General features: G+C 35.2%; 3 protein-coding genes across 3 annotated transcripts; 2 read left to right on the top strand and 1 right to left on the bottom strand.

Annotated features, from left to right (window-relative positions):
• Positions 1–528: 528 nt before the first annotated feature.
• On the top strand, positions 529–9207 carry LOC145629218 (phosphoenolpyruvate carboxylase 2-like). Its single transcript, XM_081681763.1, has 11 exons — positions 529–677; positions 874–1081; positions 1644–2038; positions 2313–2397; positions 4378–4600; positions 4778–4881; positions 4991–5078; positions 5566–5720; positions 5809–6807; positions 7144–7530; positions 8433–9207. Exons 2-11 carry the CDS (start codon positions 917–919, stop codon positions 8730–8732), a joined length of 2901 nt encoding a protein of 966 aa, XP_081537889.1. The 5' UTR covers positions 529–677; positions 874–916; the 3' UTR covers positions 8733–9207.
• A 5554-nt stretch (positions 9208–14761) lies between these two features.
• Positions 14762–25906, top strand: LOC145629216 (alpha-1,2-mannosyltransferase ALG9-like). The gene is made up of 11 exons (XM_081681761.1): positions 14762–15163; positions 16207–16291; positions 16386–16545; positions 17375–17592; positions 17734–18035; positions 20796–20910; positions 21006–21144; positions 21905–22101; positions 22544–22633; positions 22717–22900; positions 25407–25906. Exons 1-10 carry the CDS (start codon positions 14886–14888, stop codon positions 22846–22848), a joined length of 1716 nt encoding a protein of 571 aa, XP_081537887.1. The 5' UTR covers positions 14762–14885; the 3' UTR covers positions 22849–22900; positions 25407–25906.
• On the bottom strand, positions 23994–25574 carry LOC145629217 (uncharacterized). Its single transcript, XM_081681762.1, has 2 exons — positions 25433–25574; positions 23994–24913 (listed from the first exon to the last, which is right to left on the bottom strand). Exons 1-2 carry the CDS (start codon positions 25572–25574, stop codon positions 24156–24158), a joined length of 900 nt encoding a protein of 299 aa, XP_081537888.1. The 3' UTR covers positions 23994–24155.
• Positions 25907–26714: the final 808 nt, after the last annotated feature.

Raw genomic sequence — 26714 nt, 5'->3', positions numbered from 1 at the left:
AAATAATTATATTAAGGTCAACTTTTGTTGAATTCGGATGAAATAAATCAGTTCAGATCTGATTAATTGAGATTTCAGATAATTTCAACTAAGTTAAAATCAGGTATGTCGAACTTTATTACTTGTACTCCTAACTATTATATCGATGCAGGTACACTCCAAATTTAAGATATAACAACCATTAATCCAATTATTATAGAAACCACAAAATCTTTCATGGGAAGAATCTCAAAAGAAAAGTGCATCAAAGCACCAATCACAACTCACATTAACTCTAATCATACATCTAGAACCCAACATAACATTATTCCTTGCCAAAAAATTACTATCCACACATCAATAATACACATCAATAATTTGAGAACCCAAAAAGCATCGTTGAAAAGCATATTCTCAATTGTATTTATTCGAAAGCAGCCTCCTTTCTTAATCACATATCTTTTCCAAAAGATTCATCAATTTTTTCAAAAAAATACACCAATTTTCTTTTTGTTTTTTTTTAATTAATAAAAAATAAGAGTAAAACATCTTACTTGTATTTTTGACTTGAAAATACTTTTATATAGTTTTATGTATCTCCTTCACTCTATATAAAGCCACTCTGCTACTTCTCTGCATTAGACATTTAACTTCTTCTATCTATTCTCTCTCTAATCTCACTTCACCAAAATTTTCGGGTACCCTTTTGCTTTACCTTTCTTATAGATTAAATTTATGCAATTATTATGTCATTTTTTCTGATTTTTTGGGTCTAAATTATCATAATTTTTCTGGGTTTCCTGTCAATTTGCTTGATTTTTTGGGTCTAAAAAGTCATAATTTTTCTGGGTTTTTTTTTGTTTGATTTAATCTGATTTTGGTTTGATTTAATAGGTTGAATCTTTGAGGAAAAGAGGGATTGGATTTAAATTGTAAAATGGCGCGGAACATTGAAAAAATGGCGTCGATTGACGCCCAACTCAGGCTTTTGGTACCTAAAAAAGTGTCTGATGATGATAAGTTGATCGAGTATGATGCCCTTTTGTTGGATCGGTTTCTTGATATTCTTCAGGATTTACATGGGGAAGATATCCGTGAAACTGTAAGTTTTTTTTGGGTTAATTTTGTTAATTTTTTCCATATTTTTTGATGTATAATTTGGTTATGCTTTTAATTTTGCTGTTATTATATTTAATTGATAATACCATATGATTTATATGATTAGAATTCACGTTAATTTGAAGATCCATTGAATTTCTGTTAATATATAGTGTTTGATCTTACAATAAAAATACCAATATGATATTTTCATGCATAATTAAAATGTTAATGTAATGGGTTTACAGGAAGCATGATGGTTTTAATTAAAGGTAAGATCTTGGTCGTTTTTAATGTCATGATGCTTCAAAATGGAGAATAAAGGTTGTTGTTTAAGGATGATATTGTATATTATTGTGATTGATTTAAGGTTGACTTTATTAGCTAAGTTTTCATTGATTGCGTGATCGAATAGTAGTTGTTTGATTTTCTTGTGCTAGTGATTTAAGTAGTTATGTTGATGATTATGTTGCTGTCCTTTTATTGTTAAAGTGATTGTCTTGTCTTGTGAAAGTGATTTATGTGCATCCTGAGCTTATAGGATTATTGGTTGGTTAAAATTGTAGGTTCAAGAGTGTTATGAGCTTTCAGCTGAGTATGAAGGGAAGAGGGATCCTAAGAAGCTTGAAGAGCTCGGAAATGTGCTCACAAGCTTGGATCCCGGTGACTCCATTGTCGTTGCGAAATCTTTCTCTCACATGCTTAACTTGGCTAACTTGGCTGAGGAGGTTCAGATTGCTTACCGTCGTAGAATCAAGAAGCTGAAGAAGGGAGATTTCGTCGATGAGAATTCAGCAACTACTGAATCTGATATTGAGGAGACATTTAAGAGGCTTGTGGGGGAGCTTGGAAAATCCCCCCAAGAAGTTTTTGATGCTCTCAAGAATCAAACTGTGGATCTTGTCTTAACTGCTCACCCCACTCAATCTGTCCGTCGATCCTTGCTTCAGAAGCATGGCAGGTTTGTATCTTGTGAAATGTGAATTTGATCTCTACTTGTTGTGCAATAGTTTACCAGGATATTTGATATAATCCATTAAATTTATTGCAAACATTGCCGAAATATGACTCTATATACTTAATTGAATATGCACAAGATAATCTTGTTTCAATAAGGAATAATTACTTGTGTCCAACTCATTGTTTTAAACTTCCTTTTACATTTTTCTAATCATTATGTGGTAATCTTTTAGCGTTGGTTGATCATTTGTTCTGTATTTGGTTTTATCTTTTAGGATAAGGAATTGCTTAGCCCAGCTATATGCTAAGGATATCACTCCTGATGACAAGCAAGAGCTTGATGAAGCTCTACAGAGAGAGGTAATTACATATTATTATTGCTTGAAAGTGGAAACTCCATCATGTATATGTATTCATGATCATGCAATAGTGTGGCTTATTTCATGGAAGTGGAATCTGAAAAAGGGTGGATGGTGGGAGTAATTAATTAGTCACTAGAAGGAATCTTAATTAAATATTGAGTAAGAAGTACGGAGAAGAGATTTGGGAAAGATAGTGGTCCGCTCATAAGATATTTTACTCCCTCCTTTTGGAAATAATTGCCACATTGTCCTAACCCATCGTAATTAAGGATTTATAGTGATTTTACCTTAACTACGTAGTATCTTTTTTTATTATTATTAATTTTTTTAAAAATATTTTCTTTTTATAGTTGCATCTCTCCTATCCTTGATTCTGCATTCCATACAAAGATATCATGGGAAATTCAATCATGATATACTCTTATTACGTAGGACTCATGACTGTCTTTCGGGATGTATGATGTATTGGGTTTTGATTTATTTTCCCGTGAAAGTGGGTATGTTGTAAATTTTTAAAGCATGTTAGGTTCAGTCTACATGTCAGCATATTAGGTACCAGTCTACATGTCACCATGTTAGGTTTAATCTACATAGCAGCATCCTCTTAAAAAAAAATGTCATGCGACCATGTGATGACTTTAGTTTACATGTCCCTTTCATGACTAGGGTGATTGCTAATTATTTGGGACAGAAGGAAAGCCTGATTCTGATGGAATATACCACAATTCTACAAATGAATATTTTTGCTACATTATTAAGTCAACTCTAGTATTATACAATTGTGCATTGTTGTCCGTCCAGCTTGCAGAGACTGAAAACATTTAAAACAATTAAAAGTTCTTTATATGATGACTTGAAGTTGTCATAATCTGACTATGTCATGGTTACCGTATTTGTCTTTAGAGGCGGCAATTGTTCAAATATGATAAGTCTATATATATCTTTTTTTCTTTTCTTTGGAAATGTTACTGATGTGCACAGAATACCTTTACCAATCTCATATGTATGGATAAAATTACTCCATGGATAGCTAAAAATACTCTTTTGGGTTTTGACAAATTTTTATTAATCCATCTGGTAAACACTCTGCATTTTGCAAGTTAATATGTGTTATTTCTAAGAACCAAGCTGATCAATCCTTAGCAAATATCCACTCACAAAATCAGAAGGGAGCATTAGAGAGAGATAAATAAAAAAATTTAGAAGAGGTAATTGGACAAGCAGAGGATATTAATGTGTTGGTGTAAATCAAGGCGAAATGCATCAATTACAGCCTAGATATTTACTTAAGTAGATGGCATTTTTTCAATAAGAGCTTACTGATTATTGATTACTTTTATCAATGAGCCTTCTTATTCCATTCATTCCATTCTTTTATTATACTCAAGGCTGTAACTAACTCAATTACCACTATTACCCTTCTGCCAAAATTGTAACTTCCTTGCCCTTATCCTTCTAGAATAAGTTAGCATAACAGCTGGCTTAAAATATCTGCTGTTACGGGTGTTGTTATTACTGTGGTTTCTATTCATGCTTTCTTCTTGCTTCACTCTCTCTCTCCTTATTCAAAGTTTAAAGTGGTCCTTCCTCAGTGTTATGAGGTCTCATATCTCTGTGCTGAACCTTAATCTTAATCATTCTGTGCTGAATTAAATCATGTCTCTTTACATGGTCAACCAATTTCCCATCATTATTCTAAGTTATAGCCTTATAGGTGCTACTCTCTCAACATTTGATGATTCCTATATTCTTTAACTGTTTTTATTATTCAACTAATTCTGCACTAAATTTTCTTTCGTAATCTCCCTGGATTGATCATACATTGTTTAAATGTGGAAGACTCATCCTTGGGTGACCATAATATTATGCTGTATCTAAATAGTGGTTTTAGTATTTGAGTTTTGGGAGTGATACCTTACATTAAGCTACATCTTATTTGTAGAGTGTAATATATTTTATCTTGTATAATATTATGCAGATTCAAGCAGCTTTTCGTACTGATGAAATTCGAAGGACACAGCCCACACCCCAGGATGAGATGAGGGCTGGAATGAGCTACTTCCATGAAACAATCTGGAAGGGTGTTCCCAAGTTTTTGCGTCGTATTGATACTGCTTTGAAGAATATGGGAATTAATGAACGTGTTCCCTACAACGCTCCACTTATTCAATTTTCCTCTTGGATGGGTGGTGATCGTGATGGTATGTTCTCTTAATTAATCTGCTATATACTTCATATATGTTCGATTTTATGGTTAGGAATAAGTGGGATTAGTTTGTTCATGCAATAAGTTTGCTTTTCTACCAATCAAATGATGGGTTATGGTACTTATAGAAATAGAACGTATCTTTACTTCATTTTGCTTCTTATTAACACAGGTAATCCAAGAGTGACACCTGAGGTCACAAGGGATGTATGCTTGTTAGCTAGAATGATGGCAGCTAACCTGTATTTCTCTCAGATAGAGGATCTCATGTTTGAGGTGAACGTTTAAGATTTCCGTTATTTAAATTTCTTTAGTCTTATTCCTCTTTTGTTGGGTGATTTTATTCTGTATGTGTCTACTGATATTGCTATTCTCTACTTGGCAGATATCTATGTTTCGTTGCAGTGATGAACTTCGTATCCGTGCTGATGAGCTCCATACCTCCTCCAGAAAGGATGCCAAACATTACATAGGTATATCCCTTAATCATGTCAGGTTGTGTTGCAGTTACCACTGTTCATCAGATATTCTGTAGTAGTTGTGCGTAACTCCTTCTGTTCAACATTTGTTCTTTTATGTTTCTTATTTCAAATTCAAACTCCTCCAATAAAAATAGTCATCATGTAGTTTGCCAAATTTTTTTTATTCATATTTTCCTCGTGACTGCAACATGTTAATTTATTTCCCTGTTGGATTCTAACATGCCTTTAATAGATTATCCAAGCTATCCGAAAAGTAGCTTTTGATTAAGAAATAAATTTTGAGCAAGATGTACACAAAATATAAAGAAAGAAAATTACTTTGGGTAAACTATTGAGGGCCTCATAAATTTGTTTCCTTATCTATAATTATGTTACTGATCCTTATTTAATATTTGTATGTAGTATGCTTCCTTGCGTATATCTTTCTTGGAATGATATTACATGAAGCACTCATGTAGAAAATTGATTTTTCTTGCAGAATTTTGGAAATACATTCCACCAAATGAGCCATATCGTGTAATTCTTGGTGATGTGAGAGATAAATTATATAATACACGTGAGCGTTCTCGCCAGCTGCTATCCCATGGAGTCTCTGATATTCCAGAAGATTCAACCTACACCAACTTGGAGGAGGTACATGCCCGCAACTAAATCTGTAACATCAGTATCTTTAGTCTTTACCTTGATCTGTGCGCTGACTTAATCTCTTTTGAGCATGCAGTTTTTGGAGCCTCTAGAGCTTTGCTACCGGTCCCTCTGTGCCTGTGGTGACCGGCCAATTGCAGATGGAACCCTCCTTGATTTCTTAAGACAAGTTTTCACATTTGGTCTCTCGCTTGTAAGACTTGATATTCGACAAGAGTCAGACCGTCACACTGATGTCATGGATGCCATTACCAAACACTTGGAAATTGGGTCCTACAAGGAGTGGTCTGAGGAACAGCGTCAAGAATGGCTCTTGTCAGAATTAAGTGGAAAACGCCCATTGTTTGGTCCTGATCTCCCAAAAACTGAAGAAATTGCTGATGTTTTGGACACTTTCCATGTCATTGCAGAGCTTCCCTCAGACTGTTTTGGAGCTTACATTATTTCAATGGCTACATCTCCTTCTGACGTGCTTGCAGTTGAACTTCTCCAACGTGAATGCCATGTGAAAAAGCCACTGAGGGTTGTGCCTTTGTTTGAAAAACTTGCAGATCTTGAGGCAGCTCCAGCTGCAGTTGCTCGGCTATTCTCTATTGATTGGTACAAAAACCGAATTAATGGGAAGCAAGAAGTTATGATTGGATATTCAGATTCAGGGAAGGATGCTGGGCGTCTGTCAGCTGCATGGGCTTTGTACAAAGCCCAAGAGGAGCTTGTCCAAGTTGCTAAGGAATTTGGTGTAAAGCTCACCATGTTTCATGGTCGTGGTGGCACTGTAGGAAGAGGAGGTGGACCTACCCATCTTGCTATTTTGTCTCAACCTCCAGAGACAGTTAATGGGTCACTTCGTGTTACAGTACAAGGTGAAGTTATTGAGCAATCATTTGGGGAGGAGCACTTATGCTTTAGAACTCTTCAGCGTTTCACTGCTGCTACACTTGAGCACGGTATGCACCCTCCAATCCCCCCAAAACCTGAGTGGCGTGCCCTTTTGGATGATATGGCTGTTGTTGCCACTGAAAAATACCGCTCAATTGTTTTCAAGGAACCACGATTTGTGGAGTATTTCCGCCTGGTGAGTTTCCTGTGGCCCCTTTCCCACCTTCTGTTGCAATATGCTATGACTATTCCTAAATTTATTTATCCTTCAATAATTTTAATGTTCTTTGCCAATAATCTAATTAGCAAGATATATTCTTTCAAAAGTACCTTCTAAAGATATAAAGTTTTTCTTCAACATGTAATTATCTATCTTTGGCAAACTTAAAATTTTGCTGACTTTGTTCTGAAAGGGCAAGTAGGATAAATTTTTGGGAAACAGAGAATGCTGGTATATGAGGCATCTATAACAGACCTGGTAGTTGGTTTGTACTTTTTACATCCACCACTAATTCTGACATTTAAATCACAGGCCACGCCAGAGACAGCATTGGGCAGTATGAACATTGGAAGTCGTCCTTCAAAAAGAAAGCCAAGTGGGGGTATTGAATCTCTCCGTGCCATCCCTTGGATCTTTGCATGGACTCAGACAAAGTTCCATCTCCCAGTGTGGCTTGGATTTGGAGCAGCATTCAAGCATGCAATTGAGAAGGACGCAAATAATCTCTCCATGCTTGGGAAGATGTACAATGAGTGGCCTTTCTTTAGGGTTACTATTGATTTAGTTGAGATGGTGTTCGCTAAGGGAGATCCGGGTATTGCTGCTTTATATGATAAGTTACTTGTTACTGAAGAGTTGTTGCCTTTTGGAGAGCGGTTGAGGGAAGACTATGAAGAAACAAAGAAACTTCTGCTCCAGGTAAACATACTGAATTTATTAAAATACACCCCCCCCCCTCCCCCCAAAACCAAAAATTGCAGTCCATATCTTATTTATACTAATTTTGTGATCATGGAAAAGAATTACTTCCCCTTTATCATAATGTTTGCGCTCTTTTTACTTATACGTTATGGCCTGTGTGAGTACTGGTATGCTAAAGTCCATGGTATATTGGTATTACAATTTTATCTCCATGTACGTGTATTATTGAATTTCCATGTCTGCTCAATACCTCATCTAACATGGCTATGAAATGCGTAGCTGAGAACTGAGTTGATTACCATGGATATTTACAGAATGTTTGTCTTGTAAAATCATTTATTGCTCCGTAAATTAACTTACTATGCATTATGAGTTTAAGACAGTAATTTCCAAGTATGTAAACATGCTGAGACAGATGGACAGTACATTGTGATTAAATTTCCAAGATATTCTTGTCTGTTGCATGGTGATATGAGAGATTATTGGGAATTGGAGATTACACCATTTTTATAAAAAGGATTTTTTGGCAAGTTCATATTAGATCCTAAGTTTTGATGTGAAAGAGACAACATGTAGTTGTGTATACATCTTTTACTGCAAATTTTAGGAAGTCAGTTTTTACGGTTATAGCAGTCATAATGACCCTACTTCTCAATAAATTTTAAGCCGTATCACTGTGAATGTCTATTTTATTTAATTTTTTTGTGTATAGAGGTCTTTTGTAAAATTCAGATGTTCTCGTGAAAAAACTAACTTCTTTCTTCCTTATACTTGTCGTACCCAAGAATGACTAAATTGAAATACTTCTTGACATAATTTTTTGCATGTTTCCCTTCGATTTATTGTTCAATATTGAGGCAGCAACCAGTGACTTAACCGAACTTCCTGTTTTATGATAGGTTGCTGGACACAGAGAAATTCTTGAGGGTGATCCCCATTTGAGGCAAAGACTTCGTCTTCGTGATCCTTACATCACAACCTTGAACGCATGTCAAGCCTACACCCTAAAACGCATTCGTGACCCCAACTACCATGTCCAGTTGAGGCCCCATCTCTCAAAGGAATACATGGAGTCTAACAACAAACCTGCTGCTGAGCTTGTCAAGCTAAACCCTTCAAGCGAATATGCTCCAGGTCTTGAAGATACCCTCATCCTCACCATGAAGGGTATTGCAGCTGGAATGCAGAACACCGGTTAATCCAAATGGCTCTTCTTTCCCCTTGATGCCTGTCTTCCGATCTTGGCCCGCTCATTATTTATGCTGGAGCTTGACCGTCACTGTGTCGCGAAGGAAATTTAAGTCCAAGCTGTCTAAATAATTTCAAACTAAGTCTTACTGTTGTATTAATAGTAATTTATTATACTGCATGCTTTGCAGTGATGAATTACTAATTCCAAAACAATGGGATCAACAGTAATTTAATAAAATTGCATAATGTTTTCTTCTTATAATTAATGGCTGTAATGTATTTTTCGGTTTTATTTACCTCCGAAGGGTCATTGACATTGTACTGTTTAAGTTAGACAGATTCCTGATGTATTTTACTATGAATAATGAGGCAAACGCTTAATTCCTCACTTTCTTAGAGGAATATAGCAATTGATTTGAGCACTCCCCAGGATGACTAGTTTGACTACATTTTATGTATAATTATGTTTATTATGGTTTTCAATGCTATTATCATATACTCTTTTCGTTTTATAATGTTAGTCTTATATACTATTTTGAGCGTTTTAAAAATATCTATCCATATTAAATATGTTCTATTTTTAACTTAATTTTTTTGGAATTAATTGGTTGTGGATTGATGATATGACTCTAAGTAAGGAAATCTCTACCTCAGATAAACTAATTATGAATTACTTTATACTTAAATGTTAAATTCTAAATTTTCTTCATTTCTTATTTATGTGATTGATTCCATATGGGATTAACAATATGAAACGGATGGAGTAACAATTTTCAAAGTTTTGCGTTGTTAAATCGGCTACTCCAATATGAATTGTGAAAGTTCAGTTGTAACTATTTGTTTATAATATTTTTATACTCGTAGTAAACTTTGCATATGACTTAATTTTCAACTTACTTTTGCATATGACTTACTTTATCCAAAAATAAAAAATAAAAAATAAAAAATAAAAAATAAAAAACCTTACACTACCTCCATTGACTTTTATTATTTGTAAGATTTAAAAAATTCCTTTGTTATAATTAAAAAGTACGACTATTTCACCAAATGTCATTGAGCACTTTAAAATTTCACCAAATGCGGACTTTTCAGAATTCATCAAATGCCACCGAATTTTTAAAAAATTCACCGAGTGCCATTAATGACTAACGGCAGTTAACTCCGTTAGTCATTAAGGCTAATTATGCCACGTGGCATATTCTAATTGGTTCATTTTATTATTATTATTATTATTTATCAAAAAAAAAAAAAAAACTGAACCCCAGCCACTCTTCCCACCGCACCACCGCCCCTACGCCAGCCCAACCCCTTGCCCCCACCCCCACCGGCGACCAACATCCTCTTCGGTGTCGGCGGCCACCGTCCCCCCTGACCCTATGTCATCGCCACCCTCTCTTTCCCAGAATCACCTTCCCCCCATGCTAAAACCCCTCCCTCCACTTTAAAAACACCTCTCTCCCCTCCCACCGGCGCCCATCCCCTATCTCCTGCGCCAGCGAAGCTAATTCGCCCATCCCTCTACCATCTCCATCCCCCCCCCCCCCAAACCACCATCCTCGACACTTTAAAACCCCAAAATTGAAATCTCCAAAATCGAAACCCAAAATTTTGATTTTAAGGTTTTCGATTTTGGGGTTTAAGCGAGGTGGTTCAGGGGTGGAGATGAGAGGGAAAGGGGCGGTTTGGGTTCGTCGGAGCGCGGAGGAATTATTGGACGCCAACAGTGGGGAGTGAAGGGGGTTACAGATTTAGGGAAATCGATATTGGGGTTTAAGGTGTCAAAACCCTAGATTTTGATTTTTGGGGATTTTAATGTGGTGGTTAAAAGGGTGGAGCTCGAAGGGGATGAACTGATTTGGGTTCTCCGGCGTGGGGAGGGGGGCTTTGGTCGTCGGCGGTGGGGAGGGGAAGGATTTTCGAGGGATAAAGAGAGTTTGCGAACCGTGGGATGGGTGGCTAGGTCGCCGCGCGGTTGTTCAAGGCTGGGTCGCCGTCGTGGTGGGGACTGGCTAGAGGCGGGGATATGGTGGTGGCAATGACAGACGGTGGTCGGGGCTGGCATGGTGGGTGGTTTTATTTTTTTCTAAAAAGTTTTTTATTAAGTAATTAATTTACTAATTTAATAAGCAACCAATTATAAGCCACCACGTGGCATAATTAGCCTTAGTGACTAACAGAGTTAACTGCCGTTAGTCATTAATGACACTCGGTGAATTTTTTTTAAAACTCGGTGGCATTTGGTGAATTATGAAAAGTCCAATGGCATTTGGTGAATTTTTAAATTGCTCAGTGACATTTGGTGAAATAGCCGAAAAATCGAAGGTAATACTACTAAAACTAGTTATGGACTTATGGGTAAAGCTGAATTTTTAAAAGTTATGGTGGAAATTTTATACAATACTTCATATTTGTATAAATATGTTTGGGATGACAAACAGGTTAGATAAATTATACGAAGTAATAAGGGCCTGTTTTCTTACGTTGAAGTTCAGTTCAGTTCAGTTCAGTCCAGTTCAGTTTAGCTCAGTTCAGTTCAATTCAATTCAGCTCAATTCAGTTCAGTTCAGTTCAGTTCAGTTCAGCTCCTAATTTCCTTCTCTTATAAAATATTCAGTTCAGTTCAGTTCAGCTCAGCTGAGTTCAGTCAATGGGAACATGCCCTAAGTTATAGCACTAATAATTCCTTATGTAGTGATGGACTTTTTGTCCACAAATCAATAATAGCACTAGTCGTTCCTTTCCAAAAAAAAAAAAAAGGCAAGAGTAATTGAACACAATTACTCTGTTTTATTGGAGATGCTATGATGCTTTTTTCATCAACAATTAAAAAATAGAATATGACATAAGGAGCATTATTTTTGCAAATTATTATTAAATTAACATTGTAATTAAAAAAAAATTACAATTCAATAATTAAGTTGATTAAAACGTGCATTGCATGGAATTTAAGCTAATCTTTCTTAAAAACAAAAGGAAAATTTGAAGTTTAACACCAACAAAAAAAAAAAAAAAAAAAAAAAAAAAAAAAGGTTTTTAACACTACCAAAAAAAAAAAAAAAAAAAAAAAAAAAAACTTTAACACCACAAATTTTTTTTTAAAATGGCTTTTACCACCACTTAGCGGTTGCCGTTCAAAAATCCGTTAAGTGGGGTCTATTGTGCCACGTATCGCTAAATAATTAGTTTTTTTTAAAAAAGAAAAATTAAAAATTAAAAAAAAAAAAACCCTAAACTAAGCCGGCCACCCCATCCCCACCACCGGCGGCTCGCCACTGCCCACATTCCCACCCAACCGCCAATTCTGCCCCTTACCCCTGACAAGAACTCCCCAACGGCCGCTAAAAACGAGCAGGTGTTTTTCAAACCACCCGACACCGACCACTAATACGGCTGATAATGGTCGAAAATGACCGATTTAAGGCCTGAGTGGTCGAAATCGATCCTTAGTGGCCATAAACTGGTCGTATTTGACTCTTAACGACCGTTTATAGTGGAATTTCTAAGGGGTGTTTGGCCGTCGTGGTTGGGTTGCCGTTTTAGGGAGGGGGATAAAGTGAGGGTGGAGAATCCGATGGCCGGGAACGACGGTGTTATGATGGGTTAGTGGCGATGACTTGCTGCCGACGATGGCTGAGTGGGTGGCTGGGTTAGTTTTAGGGTTTTGTTTTAATTTTTTTTATTATTTGGATCAATTATATGTTGATACGTAGGCATTGTGGGCAAAGGTGTTCAAAAATTGTTCTGGATTGAAAAAATGGACTGGATCAACCCTAGACCAAATTAATCAGTTAGGTCTCCGGGTTGAGAATTTTATTTCCTCGATCTTCGGTCCGATTTGGTCAAATACCCTATAAAAATCGATCTTTGATTGGTCCGATTTTTTACTTAAAATTATACATAAACCTCTAATAAAGATTAATTTTTTTTTTGACAAGTAATACAGATTAAAATTATCCTTAACAAGCATGAAAAAACTTTAGTCGTATGAGCTTTTTTGTACTTAACATACAAATAATAAAAAAAAGGGTTAAAATATTGTTTTTCCTTTTTTTTTTCCTAGTTTTCCATAAATTATTGAAATTTAGAATTTTTTATTAAAATTCTAAAATTGGTCCAAATCGGTTTGATCGTAATTTTAGACTGATTATTTGAGTCCGGTCCGGGTTCGATCCTAGCTTAATCGGTCCGGTGTTCGGTTCTTGAAATTCAAATTTTCGGTCTTTGGTCCGGTCCAGGTTGGTCTGGTCGTGGACCAATGAACAATTACAAATTCTTACATAGACCCTGGTCCACCTATCCTATGTGGACCAGGCATTAAACACACTCTTCTCTTAATTAAACACAATTTCGCCTTGTTCTTCAAATCTCGTCATCTTAACTTTTTTTTTTCCCTTCTTAATTTATAAGATCCCTCTTCCTTATTTAATCTGATTTTTAACTTCTTTTTCGATCATAATTTAGATCCATAACATTGTCTACATCAAAGAAATCATCAACATTATCTCTTCTTTTTCTTTTTTTCTCCTTAATTTCACTCTTCTGAACTTCCTCTCTGTTAAACATTTTCTTGCTTCTTTTGAACCTTCTTCTTTTGAGATTCTTTCTTAGCCTTCTTTTGAGCTTCCTTTTTAGCTTGATTCTCAGTCTCCTTTTGAGTTTCCTTTTTAGCTTGATTCTCAGCCTCCTTTTGAACTTGATTATCAGATTCTTCGATTGGTGTTGGGTGGTGGATTTGGGTTGAACTTCAGATTGGTTGCTGTAATAAAACAACGCTTCTTGGATTAAAAAATAACAATATCAAAATTTGAACAGGAATCACAAACAATTATATGAACTAAAACCATAAAACATTTGAACAGTTTTAACAAATTATATGAACTAAAACCACAAAATATTTGAACATTAATCACAAATTATATGAACTAGAACCACAATATATTTGAACAGTAATCACGAATTATATGAACTAAAAACACAAAATATTTGAACTTATAAAATAAATGCTTCTTAGTTTAAAAAATAACAATATCAATTTTTGAACAGTATTCACAAAATATATGAACTAAAACCACAAAATATTTGAACAGTAATTACAGATTATATGAACTAAAACCACAAATCATTTGAACAACAATCACGAATTATATGAACTAAAAACACAAAATATTTGAGCCTATGATTTACCTGGTTTCTCCATTTTCTGAATGTTACTTGTCTATCTCTTTTAAAATATTTGGATCAACAATTTGACTTGTTATATCCAATTTCTTCTTCCTTTTGTTTCGGATTTGAGAAATTGTCATGTTCAAATAACTTAGGGTTACAATTCGTCATTTAATTTCAAAATTCAACAATTATATAGGGTTTTAATTTACTTACAATTTATCTTCATCACTATTAGAAGAATTTGGGTCCCTAAAAAGTGAAAATTGTTCAGAAATTATACATAATTTACAAAAACTACGAATGAAATTTTAACAAATTATAACAACTACGAACGAATAATTGCAAATTCAAAGAAATTTAAAGAAAATATAGGTTCAGAAATGTTATTTACCTTTCTGCATTGGTTTCTTGCTTTTCATCCATGGCTATGTTCGAATTTGCAGAGGAGAGAGAAACGAGAATTTTTCAGCCTTTGAAAGAGTGAATGTTCATATTTAATGTTATGCTAGTTTTGTTGGAGTGGAAAGAAAGAAACGAGAATTTGGGCCGCGTTATATGTAGTGTGTTTGTGCTGGTGGATTGTATTTGGGCTGTGGTCCACCTATTTTAGATGGACCAACGTCTACCATAGACCTATTGATGAACAATCCTAATTATGGGTCTCACTAACGGATTTTATCCATGATTTAGTTAAGTGACGGTAAAAGCCGAACTTTTTAAATATTTTGTTGTTGTTTTTTCTTTTAATAAAATACCATTTTTGTGTTTTTTTTTGTTGTTAAAATTCAAAATAATTTTCTTTAATTTGAATTTTGAAACACTATGATATAGTTTAAATACGTGTATATATATTTTTTTAAAAAAGTTAGGGATGTGATTTACTAAATTACCCATAATATCCTCAAGCATCTTTACTTTCCATCGGAGAAGTAAACCAGAAGCAAAAACCTCAGGCAACAACAACACTCCCACACTAACAAACCAACCCCACAAAAATGGCGACGACAACACGGCAGCGGCGCACTAATCCGTCAGATCAACCAGCAGCACCATCATCAACATACTCCAAGCTCAACAAGCCATCCAAACACGGCGGCGAAGGCGGCGGAGACGACGGTGGTTTAGGGTGGGGATTACCATTGTTTGCCCTTGGAATGCTGCGATATTTGAGCGCAACTTCCAACATCATTCATGATTGCGATGAAGTCTTCAATTACTGGGAACCTTTGCATTTTCTTCTTTATAAGTCTGGCTTTCAGACTTGGGAGTACAGGTTTATACTCCATTTTTTTTCCCTCTCTTTTCTTTAATTTTGGTTTTATTTTGTTTCATTTTTGTCAATTTTAATGGGATTGTAGATAGATATGCACATGTTTATATGTATTACCTCCGTTACATATTATTTGCAACGATTTGACATAAAATAGAGAGGGAAAATGTAATCGTTGCAAATAGAATGGAGGTAGTATTTGTTTCTTTATTTCTATGTTTGATGTTGTTTGTGGCACAATGTTCTATCATTATTGTTGGTATTCCAATATTTCGGGAAATGATTTTAGCACACCAAAATTGATTTTGGTACACCTTTTATGTGAGAGCACAGTTTTCTATGCTTTCTCACATAAAGGTGTGCCAAAATCAATTAATGGTGTGCTAAAATCAATTTTCCAATATTTCGTGTCGAATATTCTATCATTATCAGCCCATATTTTGCGCGCGGGTTTGAAATCTAGTATCTTGATGAGTATATGATTGAATTATTGTAGCTATTGGTATTGTGACGGAGGTGAGTGATCGGGTTTTAAGGGATGCAATTAGGGACATTGTTTCTGTATTTATGCAATTGAATTTTGACATGGGCGTTTTGTTATACAATGTAATACGCCTATATGAGTATTTTTGTAACATAATTTAGTTGGGGGAACTGGGGAAGGGGGGTTCATTTAGTGAATGGGTAGAGTCTAAGATTTATTTACCAGCTAAAAATCTTGGTTATGAATTGATGTTCATTCTTTGTGCTTCACGGTAGTTTTATGTTAGAAGCATGAACTTGTAGTTTCATTTGGCGTTGCTATATATAGTCGCACATTCAATGTAATGTTACATTTCTAAATTTAAATTGCATGGATTTGATGACCGGACTTTGAAAGGCGATTAAATGTCAATGGTGATATGATTTAGTTTAACAATCTATCTGAGATGATTGTATGGAGTAGATGGGTTACTCCATTTCTCAAGTTGGGAAACATTAAACATATTCTGATAGTGAATAAGCTTTTGCTCTCCAACTGATTCCGATTCTCTTGCAATTTGTAGTGCTGAATATGCTCTGAGATCATATCTGTACATCGTATTCCATGCTATTGCAGGCGGACCAATTTCCTTTTTATTTGAAGACAAGGTAAGTTTTGTACTAACTTTGCTGTTTGTAGGCGTTTTAAGTCTTAATGTAAGCCTCAGAATCTTGTAAATGTGTCAAATTTTCTACCTTTCAGGTCAGAGTATTTTATGCTGTGAGGCTCTTTCTAGGGCTTATCTCTGTTGTTACAGATGCATTTCTTGTTGTAGCTCTCTCGAGAAAGTACGGGAAACGTCTTGCCTCTTACACCCTTGCGATGCTTTGCTTAACAAGTGGATGCTTCTTTGCTAGCACAAGTATGTTTGCTCTCAATATATTTTTTTCCTGGATGCTGTTATGTCCTTTTCTGCTTCTTTTGTTTATCTCTTTTGTCTTTATCTGCTTCTTGATCATCCTACATACTTGCATCAACTTTGAGAAAATAAAATATGAATAACTCTCTCTCCTCTCTCCTTTCTCTAAAACCCTAGCCTCCATTGTTGAATTTTGAGAAGGCTTTCATCGATTTTTATTGGTGGAAAGCCCCAATGTTTATTTCTTGTGTGTGTGTGTGAGTGTTTTTCTTTCATTTGCTTTTGTTTGTTTTTAGGTTTCTAATAACTCCTCTTCTAAGAGGAACTTTTCTCTCTCTAAAGACATGATTTTTGTTCATTACACCTTATCTCTTTTGAAAAACATAGTTTTTCTTTTCCTCTTTTGAAGGAGGATTTGCTTATTTGTTTTAATGGATTGTTGGGAAATTGTTTCCTTGGTGAAGAATTACCGCTTGATTGCATTTGTCAATTTCTTGAATACAATAAAATGAATCAAATAAAAGCTATCTTCATAGCTACAATAAATCGTTAGATTGTCTCTCCAAAGAGGCGGTATATTCCAACAATGTGAGCTAGTAATGTTCCAAAGTGCAACATATATTCGATGATCGTAGTTTATATGAAGAAATTCTTTATTTGATTCAATATGCTATGTATTTGTTAAATTTGAATATTTTTTATAGATGTCGTATGACTTTTATTTATGAATTGATTTTACTATTGAAAAAAAGAACTAAGAGAAAATGATGCGTCTGTTAGTCTTTTTGTTCTTTACAGTGTCTGATTTATAATATGGATACTACAATTTCAGGTTTCTTGCCAAGCTCATTCTCGATGTATGCTGTGTCCCTTGCATCTGCATTGGCTCTTTTGGAAAAACCAGCAATGGCAGTTTCTGTCGCAGCTAGTGGGGTTATTATTGGGTGGCCCTTCTCAGTGTTAGCTTTTCTGCCTGTTACATTGTTCTCTTTGCGTAAGAGCTTGAAACAAGCATTTATTTCAGGAACAATCATTTCTGTTGCTCTTCTGGTAAGTTCAACTTTATTTATATATTTATTTTTATATATGTTAAGCTATCTCGGAGCAATATTGAGTTCATGTGTGATTCTCAATGCAAGGGATTTTGTACTAAATATGCTAATTACATTTACCAATGTGTACTTGTCCTAGGTTCTCTCAGCTGTTGTTGATCACTACTATTACAAAAAATGGACATCATCTGTGCTGAATCTGCTGCTGTATAATGTGTTGGGAGGTGGTGAAAGCCACTTGTATGGAACTGAAGGACCATTGTTTTATCTAAGGAATGGATTCAATAATTTTAATTTTTGCTTTGTCATTGCTTTGCTGTTTCCTGTGACGTTGCTTGTGCGTGCTGTGCGGAAGAAGTATGTTCCAGAGTTGTTAGTTATCATCTCACCTGTTTATATTTGGCTTGGATTTATGTCCCTGCAGCCACACAAGGAAGAAAGGTTTGATAACTAATCCCTCTCTCCACACTTTTTTTCCCTCAAATCTTGGTTTTGGTGTAGATTTATGTGTTTAAATTTGGTAATTTTTTTAATTTTTTTTTTTATTTTCTTTCCTTTTTGATATACTTAAAATCTTTGATTTCTCTCCCTTATTTTATAATATGTACTACTATATAATTTAATTGTTAATTGTTAAGTGAGATTTTGGATGAGTTGGACTGTTGAAATCAATGTTCAATGTGGTAACTGAATGGGTGGCTCATGATAGGCTGCGAGGAGCCAAGGACATATTGTTTAGACATTTTGGACACTTCATAGTCGCTTCTTGTGAAGTCATTGAGTGAGAATGGTAGTCAATAGTGTAAGTGTAGTGGGGTATAATGAGATGATATGCCAAATGATCTATTTCCCCTTCTTACTTTTATGTTCAAGATGAACATACCTGACAGCTGACCTTGAGGATATATCAGGAAACTAAGGGTCTGTTTGGCCAAGCATCCATAAAACAATTTCTGTTTCCCAGAAGTAATTTTCCAGAAACTGTTCTTAGAGAAACACTTTGAAGAAACATATTTGTTTGGCCACAAAATTTTATAAGTGCTTTTGAGAAATGGAAACAATTTTACATTGTTGTTGAAAATTAACATAGTACAGCCATGCAAATGAAGATTAATGTGTATTTGATAAAAGAATATTAATGTTTATTTGATGAATGAAGATTAGTTTTACAAATGAAAATTAATTTAATTGATAAATGAAATAAATGAGTATGAGTACTGTATGAGTACATGTTATTCATTTTTTTAAAATGAAAATAGACCCATCATCTTTCTCATATTTCTCTACCTTCCCTGCTAGTGTTGCTGCAAATTTTAGCCATTATTTTAGATCAAACCACCACGGCACCACTACTAATGGATCCCTAATGTTATTCTTGGTCTGTCACTTGCTCAAGATCAACCAAGTGACCCGTAAAATACCATCCTAAAAATGTGTAAACTTTCATCGGATACATCAACCCTCCCACCCGTTCCTCTACAAGTGCACCAATTTCGCCACCACGATCTCTACTAGGCTAGCGACAGTAAAACTTCGGGGTTTTAATTGCAAATATAGAGCATGGTCTTTTGGAGTTGTGGTCAAATCTACAGAGATAAAGATAGAGGAGATAGAGTGGACAAAGGGCTTGATTTTATGAGAGGATATTTGGTCATTTTAACTTCTTCTGAGGGCATATTTGTCCACATAAATTTTCATTTAATGGACTAAACTCCTCCCCGAGAAAGTGAACCAATAAGCTACAAATTGTAGCTTCTACATCTACAATGTATTTTATTCCGCAGCGGGCTTCTCAAGAAGCTGAAATTACTTTTATTAATCATACTCTTTGGCCAAGTTTCTCCTTTTACCACTTAGAAGCACTTTGAGAAGCCCGGCCAACAGGCACTAATTTCCTTTGACTAGTGCCTAAGTTATCTCTTTGCTCCAAGTGATAATGTGTGTTTTGTATGCTAGATAATGCCCTGTGATCATGAAAAATGATACTTCACCATGTCAAAGATGAAGTAGATCATGTTAGTGATGTGCAAATGTGCAATCAATCTGGATGGACCTTGTTTATCTGAATTGCTTTTCATGCCTATTGATGACCTCTACACCGCTTCAACTCATTACTCAGGCAACAGGCCTGGTTGGCTGATGTGGGGAATTGCATTGAATACATGTCATGTGATGCCGATTAATGTTATGCAATTTCTTGGGGATTTTTTTCACTACTATTTTGAGATTTTGATCATTCTACCAAACTGGTTATTTGCTATATAGGTGATCCCTACTTTAGCCCATGATTTATTGATACAAACCAATGATTAGTTTGATTTTTGCTACTTGTTTACATCTTCTGTAGCTGGGTTACTGTAGGTTCGAAGTCTTGTCATAGTTGTTGAACTAATACTTGATACTTACTGAAGCATGTCATTGTAACATCACATTAATTGTCAGGTGATTGGACTTAATTGTCAACTGTATAATGTATGTCAAGTATCAACACTCAACATTGGATTTGATATTCCTGATCATACAAGAACTTCTATTCTAAATTTTGTGAAATTTTATTAGAATTTACTGTTTTTTTGGAGTTGGAATGTGGGAGCTTTCAAAAATTCTAAAGAAAAAATTTGGCAAGGGTCAGAAACTCAGAGGCAAAGTATGGGAGGGAGAGGATAGAGATTCTTTAATAAGACAAAGGGAGTGACTTCTCTTTACACAAGTGGTTACAAAAATGCAGTATATTTTCTTATAAACTGACATGCTTGTTCATCTGGTGCCTGGTGGAATGCATTATTATGCTATATGCAGATTGGATTCCCTTGATACAACTTCCTTTATTTTATTTTTTAATTTTCTTTTCCTGGTCTGCCAAAGTAATTACGTTTACAATTATCTGCGACTTTGATGATTAATCACAATGACCATGAAATTGTAGTGATTATCAAAAGCAATGTGACACCAGCTGTTTAGCAGTACCATAAGTAGTTCCATGGATAGCAGTTGTCTGTCCCATGTTGCTTGTTTAAGTGTTAATTCAGAACTTAGAATAGAGAGATTTTGGAAGTTGTTCTGGTCTATCGATGTTAGTCAATTATTATGTTTATCACTCATGTAAAAATGTTTTGTTTGGTTAAGTGGACTGCAAATTTCTGTTATTGTCTGTCCTTGTTCTTTCTTGCAATACTTACTTTGTTGTTTGTGTTTCTGCAGGTTTCTTTATCCGATATATCCACTAATATGTGTGGCTGCATCAGCTTTTATTGAAAGTATGCCTGATTTTTTCCGTGATAAGTACAACCCTAATGATAGTTCTGCGCTTGTTATGGTGAGTGTTTGGAAATTCCTCATAAATCTTTGTTGCTGTTTTTGTAAATGTTGTGATGGTCTCTAATACATAAATTGTTGTGTTTTGTTAAACAGATTGCAAAATTTGTCAGGCCACTGATCCTCGGCTTTATACTGTGTGTCTCCCATTCACGTACTTTCTCTTTGATCCATGGGTACTCAGCTCCTCTTGAGATCTATAAGCATTTGCAGTACCATGAGGATGCTGGATATGGTAAGCTTTGGATTATGGTTTATGGCCTATTGGCCTTTATGCGTCGCCAATATGCACACTTCTAATTTGTCTTGCAGTAATGATTTCTCCATTGACTTAAAGCATACTATCTCCATCCTAAAGTGTTGCTCATGTTGACTTTTCACGAATTTAAGAACACAAAAACTGACTGGCAATTGGTCAATGGCATGTTAGTGTAGCAGGCATAGAGAGTTTTGATTGTAAAATATGCATTAATTATTTTAAGAGGGCCATAATATGGTTCAGAGGGGGTGTATGACTGCTGCAAGTAACTAATTTCTGTTTATCTGATGAAACGTGATCTTACCATTATGGCATAGCAGCTGATCTTCAGCAACTCAGTAATTATGCAGGATGAAATATTATTGTTTTGAAGTTGTTGAGAAAGTTGCAGTTCCTTGGTTTTGTATTCTCTCACTTATTCTTTGAAGACTGAGAAGATGCTAGTAAATCTCTTCGTTTGTCTTAATTCCCCTGTGGACAACACTTCCTTTCTTCCATTAATGACTTGGATATAAGTCTTAGTCGTAATGATTTCTAACTTCTATTAATGTAATAATTGGGGAATAGTAACCTTCAGATTAAAGGACATTTCTATAAACAATTTTATTTTATTTTAATTTTTTTTTTTCCTGAGGAATGTCCTAGTTCTCACATTTTTATTGTTTAGTGGGTCCTTAACCTTACTGTTTTTTGAATTTCAGTATTTACTATGCTTTGTTTTTCATTGTGATTGCAGGTTCTACCCTCTGTGTTGGAAGTGAATGGCACAGATTCCCTTCTTCGTTTTTTATTCCTGACTATGTGGCTCAAGTGCGCTGGATTGATGATGGATTCCGGGGTCTTCTTCCTTTCCCATTTAATTCAACACTTGGTGGAACTTCAGCAGCACCTTCTTATTTTAATAACAAGAACAAAGCATCTGACAAACAATATGTAATGAATTTCAAACTCAGCCCCTGCCTTGTCAGTTCTTGTTTATTGTGATGATCATAGCCTTTTCTACTCTTAATCTACAAAATTAGTTTTTTTCATTTAAATCATGGGCATGCTTGAAATGGAGGGAATAAATATGAAGTATAAAATAAGAGTTGGTAGATGGGATGGAGGTAGTAGTGGTAGAAAGGAGTGATTGAGGAATTATTTCCTCTTTTTGGGGGTCATATATTACTTTAGAGGTGGGGTGGGAAATATTAATATTCAATGGAGGGATAGTAGCTCCCCTACCCCTTCCTCCTCTCTCAATTATCACTACCTCCATCATTCTATTTCTTCTATTTTACTTTAATTGCACCGTAATTCATTACTTCCAATCCAAGGGTCCCCTGAGAGTGATTGTAAATTGCGTGTCTGAATTGCTGTTGCCATTTATGTGCAGCTCCAGGATCTTGAAATCTGTACCTTGCTTGTTGAACTTCACTTGAAACGTCCCTTTGCATATCGTGGTAGTGACTTGTCAACATGGGAGGTAGTATTTCTAGTATTTTGTTCCTCTTTAATTTTTTATTTTATTTTTATTTGCTTATGTTGAAGTGTTGAACAAATAAACAGGTTGTTGCGGCATTGCCTTACTTGGATAGAGAGCTCTCGCCATCCTTGCATCGTTCATTCTTCATCCCATACTTTTGGCAGGAAAGAAATGTTTTCGGCTTGTATAAACTTCTTAGAAGAATCCCAAAATGAGCTCCACCGCAGGAAGTGTCTGATCTGTTCTAACTTCTAACCCAAAGCACAGGTACTTTTAATTAATCCTATACATGATTTAGTCTGAATGAGGAACTTTATCATCATACGAAGTATAATTCAGGTAGAGAGCCTTATGCTTATCCACATCATTCTGTTCTAACTTGCATTTTACATGAAAGCTTTTAACTTATATCCACTACACTTAGTTCATTTGTTGATTAGGCAACTAGCCATTATCTTTAGTATGATAGCGGTATTGGGATAATGTCAGGCTTTGTCTGGGCAGTGTGCTATAGGATTCTCTTTTACATACTGAACTCCTTCTCTGTGCATTTAATCTTGCACTCAGGCTTCGACTTGCATTTTGATAAAATAACTAGGTGGTGCAAAACAACTAGGTGGTGCAAAAGTGGTTTAAAATGAAAATAAAATTAAAGGGGATAGATAAAAGGGAAAAAAAACTTTGGCGAACCAAAATGGTTATATTATAGATATTATTTTGGATAGATACATAATCAATAAATTGCAAATCTTGTTGAACATTTCATGGCATGTTATTAAGAAAGTATTCCCTTAGTTTTATTTATATTTATTTATTTTGTAAAAATTATTTGTTCTACTTTAATTTCTTGCCTTTACTTTGATTATTTTTATTGTTGCGATACATAAGGAACGGAGGAAGTATTCTAATAAAATAACTAAAAACAAAAAAAAGTTATGTGTATTGATACATATCTAATGACGTTAGACATAATAGTATTTATTTTTATACTCCTCCCGTCCCCTTTTAGTTGTCATATCTAGGGAATGAAAATTAATGAGGGAATTATTGTGATGCTTCTCACCTTTTAGTTTTAGATTACTTTGATCATAAAAATTGAGTTTAATGGCACTTTTAATGCTTTTGTTGTTTATGATTGGAAACCTGACAACTATTTTAGTACATCCCAAATTGAAAAATTGACAACTAAAATGGATGGGGTATAATAGTAGAAAAATATGATCAATGTGAAACATGTGGATAGAGTATCTGTTTAAGTGAAACAATTGAAAAATTAGAGGGAATATAATAATAATACACCTTTTTTTTGGAGGGTTTGTGGGGGTAAGTGGGAGTAATATATTATTAATACACCATTTTACATCAGAGATTCCCCCCCCCCCCCCCCCAAGCTGAACATACATACAACTAAAATGACTTGGATACAACATCGACAGATATACAGATGCTGCAGGACATCAGTCATTCTTTATATGCATATTATAGGTTATAATCAACTTTATCAAGCTTTACAGCACAACTATTACCACACTTTTTTTGAACCCATTAGCCCTAAAATGTCCTCCCACATCCCTCCACTATTCACATATTCCAGCCCAATAACATTCGGACTGCATGCAGCAACAGTCCAGTATCCGGCTCGAATTTCCTCCTGCAACTGCTCCTTTTCCCATCCACAATACCCATCAAAGAACTTAATGTCATCCAACCCAATCACGTTCCTCTTTACCATCTCAGCAGCACATCCCACACTCTCCTTGGTCCCGTAATACAAACCTTTCATCACCTCATCAAACACCCCACTCTTACTGACACCATCATCCCCCTCTTTTGGGCTTTTAACAAGGAACAGTCCCTCTTCTAAGGGACCTCCAAAATACAAGGGTCGGCCTAGAAATGTGCCTGATGAATCTAACACTGTCGATTTAGTTTCCTTGATGGACATTAGTGATGGGCGGTTTAGTATGATTCCAGTTGGGCCTATAGGCCCTGTCGCTAGCATGAGGACCACAGTCCTCTCAAAGATGTGTACCCCGTCGAGCTTCTCTGTTGCTATGAGTAGGCAACCTTTTTCAGGCTCGTGAATTGCATGGGCCCAATTATCGCCTATTATCTGCTTCTGTGGATCAACATCAGCTGATGCTGGTGGTGGTGTTGTGGGATTTTCAGGGATAGAGATTTTCTCTGCTGCAACAAGTTTTGCTCTGAATGATCTCCAATCTCCACTGAGTGTGGGATTAATTTCCTCATCTCTGGATGACGAGGATCCCATTTGGCAACCTACGTAAGATGGTAGAAAATTTTTCCAAGTTTAGTTGATGATTTCTGTTTTGAATTGATGGTCCAAGTACTGATCAATGTTTTATTAGGTCCAGTTGATGATTAGGGTAGGGAATTTAGGCAAGGGGATAGCTTAGGTATGTTTTCTAGCTGAGATAAGGCTGTCCACTTTTCTGTAATAGTTCATGACAGGATGAACTCATGTATTAATGTTATAATCGGCAGTAAGTAGAATTTCAATCTTGAACTTCCTCTATTACATAATACCCTATTTAATCAATTTTTTTATTTTTTCAAGTTGTTTATCAATTACTAGATTAATGCAGTATCACTTTTCAATTTAAAGTACTAATGCAATATCACTTGTCACCTTTAAATGCTAGCAAATAATTCTTCATACGTGTGCATAACCTTAAACAATGATTAATCGATTATTATCAAGAGTTTCTGACACTGCTTCTGTAAATGCTAATTTGGTAAAAATTTGTTTCAGATATGATGAGTCAAGGAGAAACTTACATGTTATGGAAGACGAAGTGACATGCTTATAGCTGTGGAGCAGAGAACTCTTCTTGGGAAGGACATGGAGCTTAGATTTCGCCAATGGAATAAGTTCGGTAGTCTTGGTAATGCAGTTTGAGCTGAGGAAACAAGCTTCCATCTTTCTCTCTTTTTGCTTGCAAATGGATAATTTTGCTTAGATGTGTATGTTTTTGGCTCGCTCTTAGATTAGATGGAAGAATATGAAGTGGTACTACTATGTACATGAACTCCCAAATTTTATTGGAAAAACAGGCAATATCCACCACACAATAGTTAGTTAGTGTGTTAAGTTGGATAGGGTGGCTTTTGCACTTTTTGTACTCTGCTGGCCCAGTGTATATGGTGTGATGTGGCGAAAAACTATAGGTTAAAAATGTTCATGTTCATCTACCAATCTTAAGCATTGTATTCATATATTCATATTTATTTAGCAAACTTAGCATTATTAAATATTTTATTTTATGTTATAAATTTTGGTAGATTGTCGTGTAAACTGTCATAGTATCTCCTGAGGTGGCATAAAACTAATTTCATGGTGATGTTCAGCTTCTTTTGCGGTTAAGGGGCTATGAAGAAATGCAGGTTAAATGCTTTGGGAAGTTTGTTTGGTTTTGCAATATAAAATGCATGACCTCAAAATTTGATGGTTTTGTTGCAAATGTCTGCGTTGGAAGTTAAAATGTCGTGTAAACTGTCATAGTGCTTCTATGTAATTGATATATGTGGAAAATCATTTCCCTTACAAGTCACCACTCATTTGGCAGATAATAATAAATGACAGCAATGGTAATGTGGTAACGAGTTTATATAGAGTTATAGTAAAGTTAATGATTCAACAATTGCATGCATTTTGATTCCCTTCAATACTATGACTATAAATGATAGGCATCATTTGAGAGTAAGTTGCTCCATAATCAATGACATGAGATTTTTATCACAAAATTTTACTCAAGAATGGCATAAAAATCATTTACACTCCCTCCTTTCATTATAATTTTTTGCTTTGTTTGACCATTTTTTAAAACGCATTATTTCTATATTTTTATCTAGCTTCAGGGAGAATTTTACATAATGATGTAGTGGGTGTAGCTATGCCGCGTTTCATCCCACCTTAGTTCTTTTTTTTTTTTTACTTGTTTGTTTTTTGTGTTTTTTCTCTCGGGGTCTAGCCCCTCATTTGCACCAAAAAAAAAAAAAAAAAAAAAAATCTACTTGTTGGGACGCTACACTATACGTATGGGCAAATGATGAGCAATGC

This window comes from Chenopodium album, chromosome 4, assembly GCF_948465745.1.
Source record: "Chenopodium album chromosome 4, dcCheAlbu1.1, whole genome shotgun sequence".
In the NCBI taxonomy this organism is placed as follows: Eukaryota; Viridiplantae; Streptophyta; class Magnoliopsida; order Caryophyllales; family Amaranthaceae; genus Chenopodium; species Chenopodium album.
Note: the sequence above shows the minus strand (reverse complement) of the source record. Positions and strands in the feature narration are given on the sequence as shown.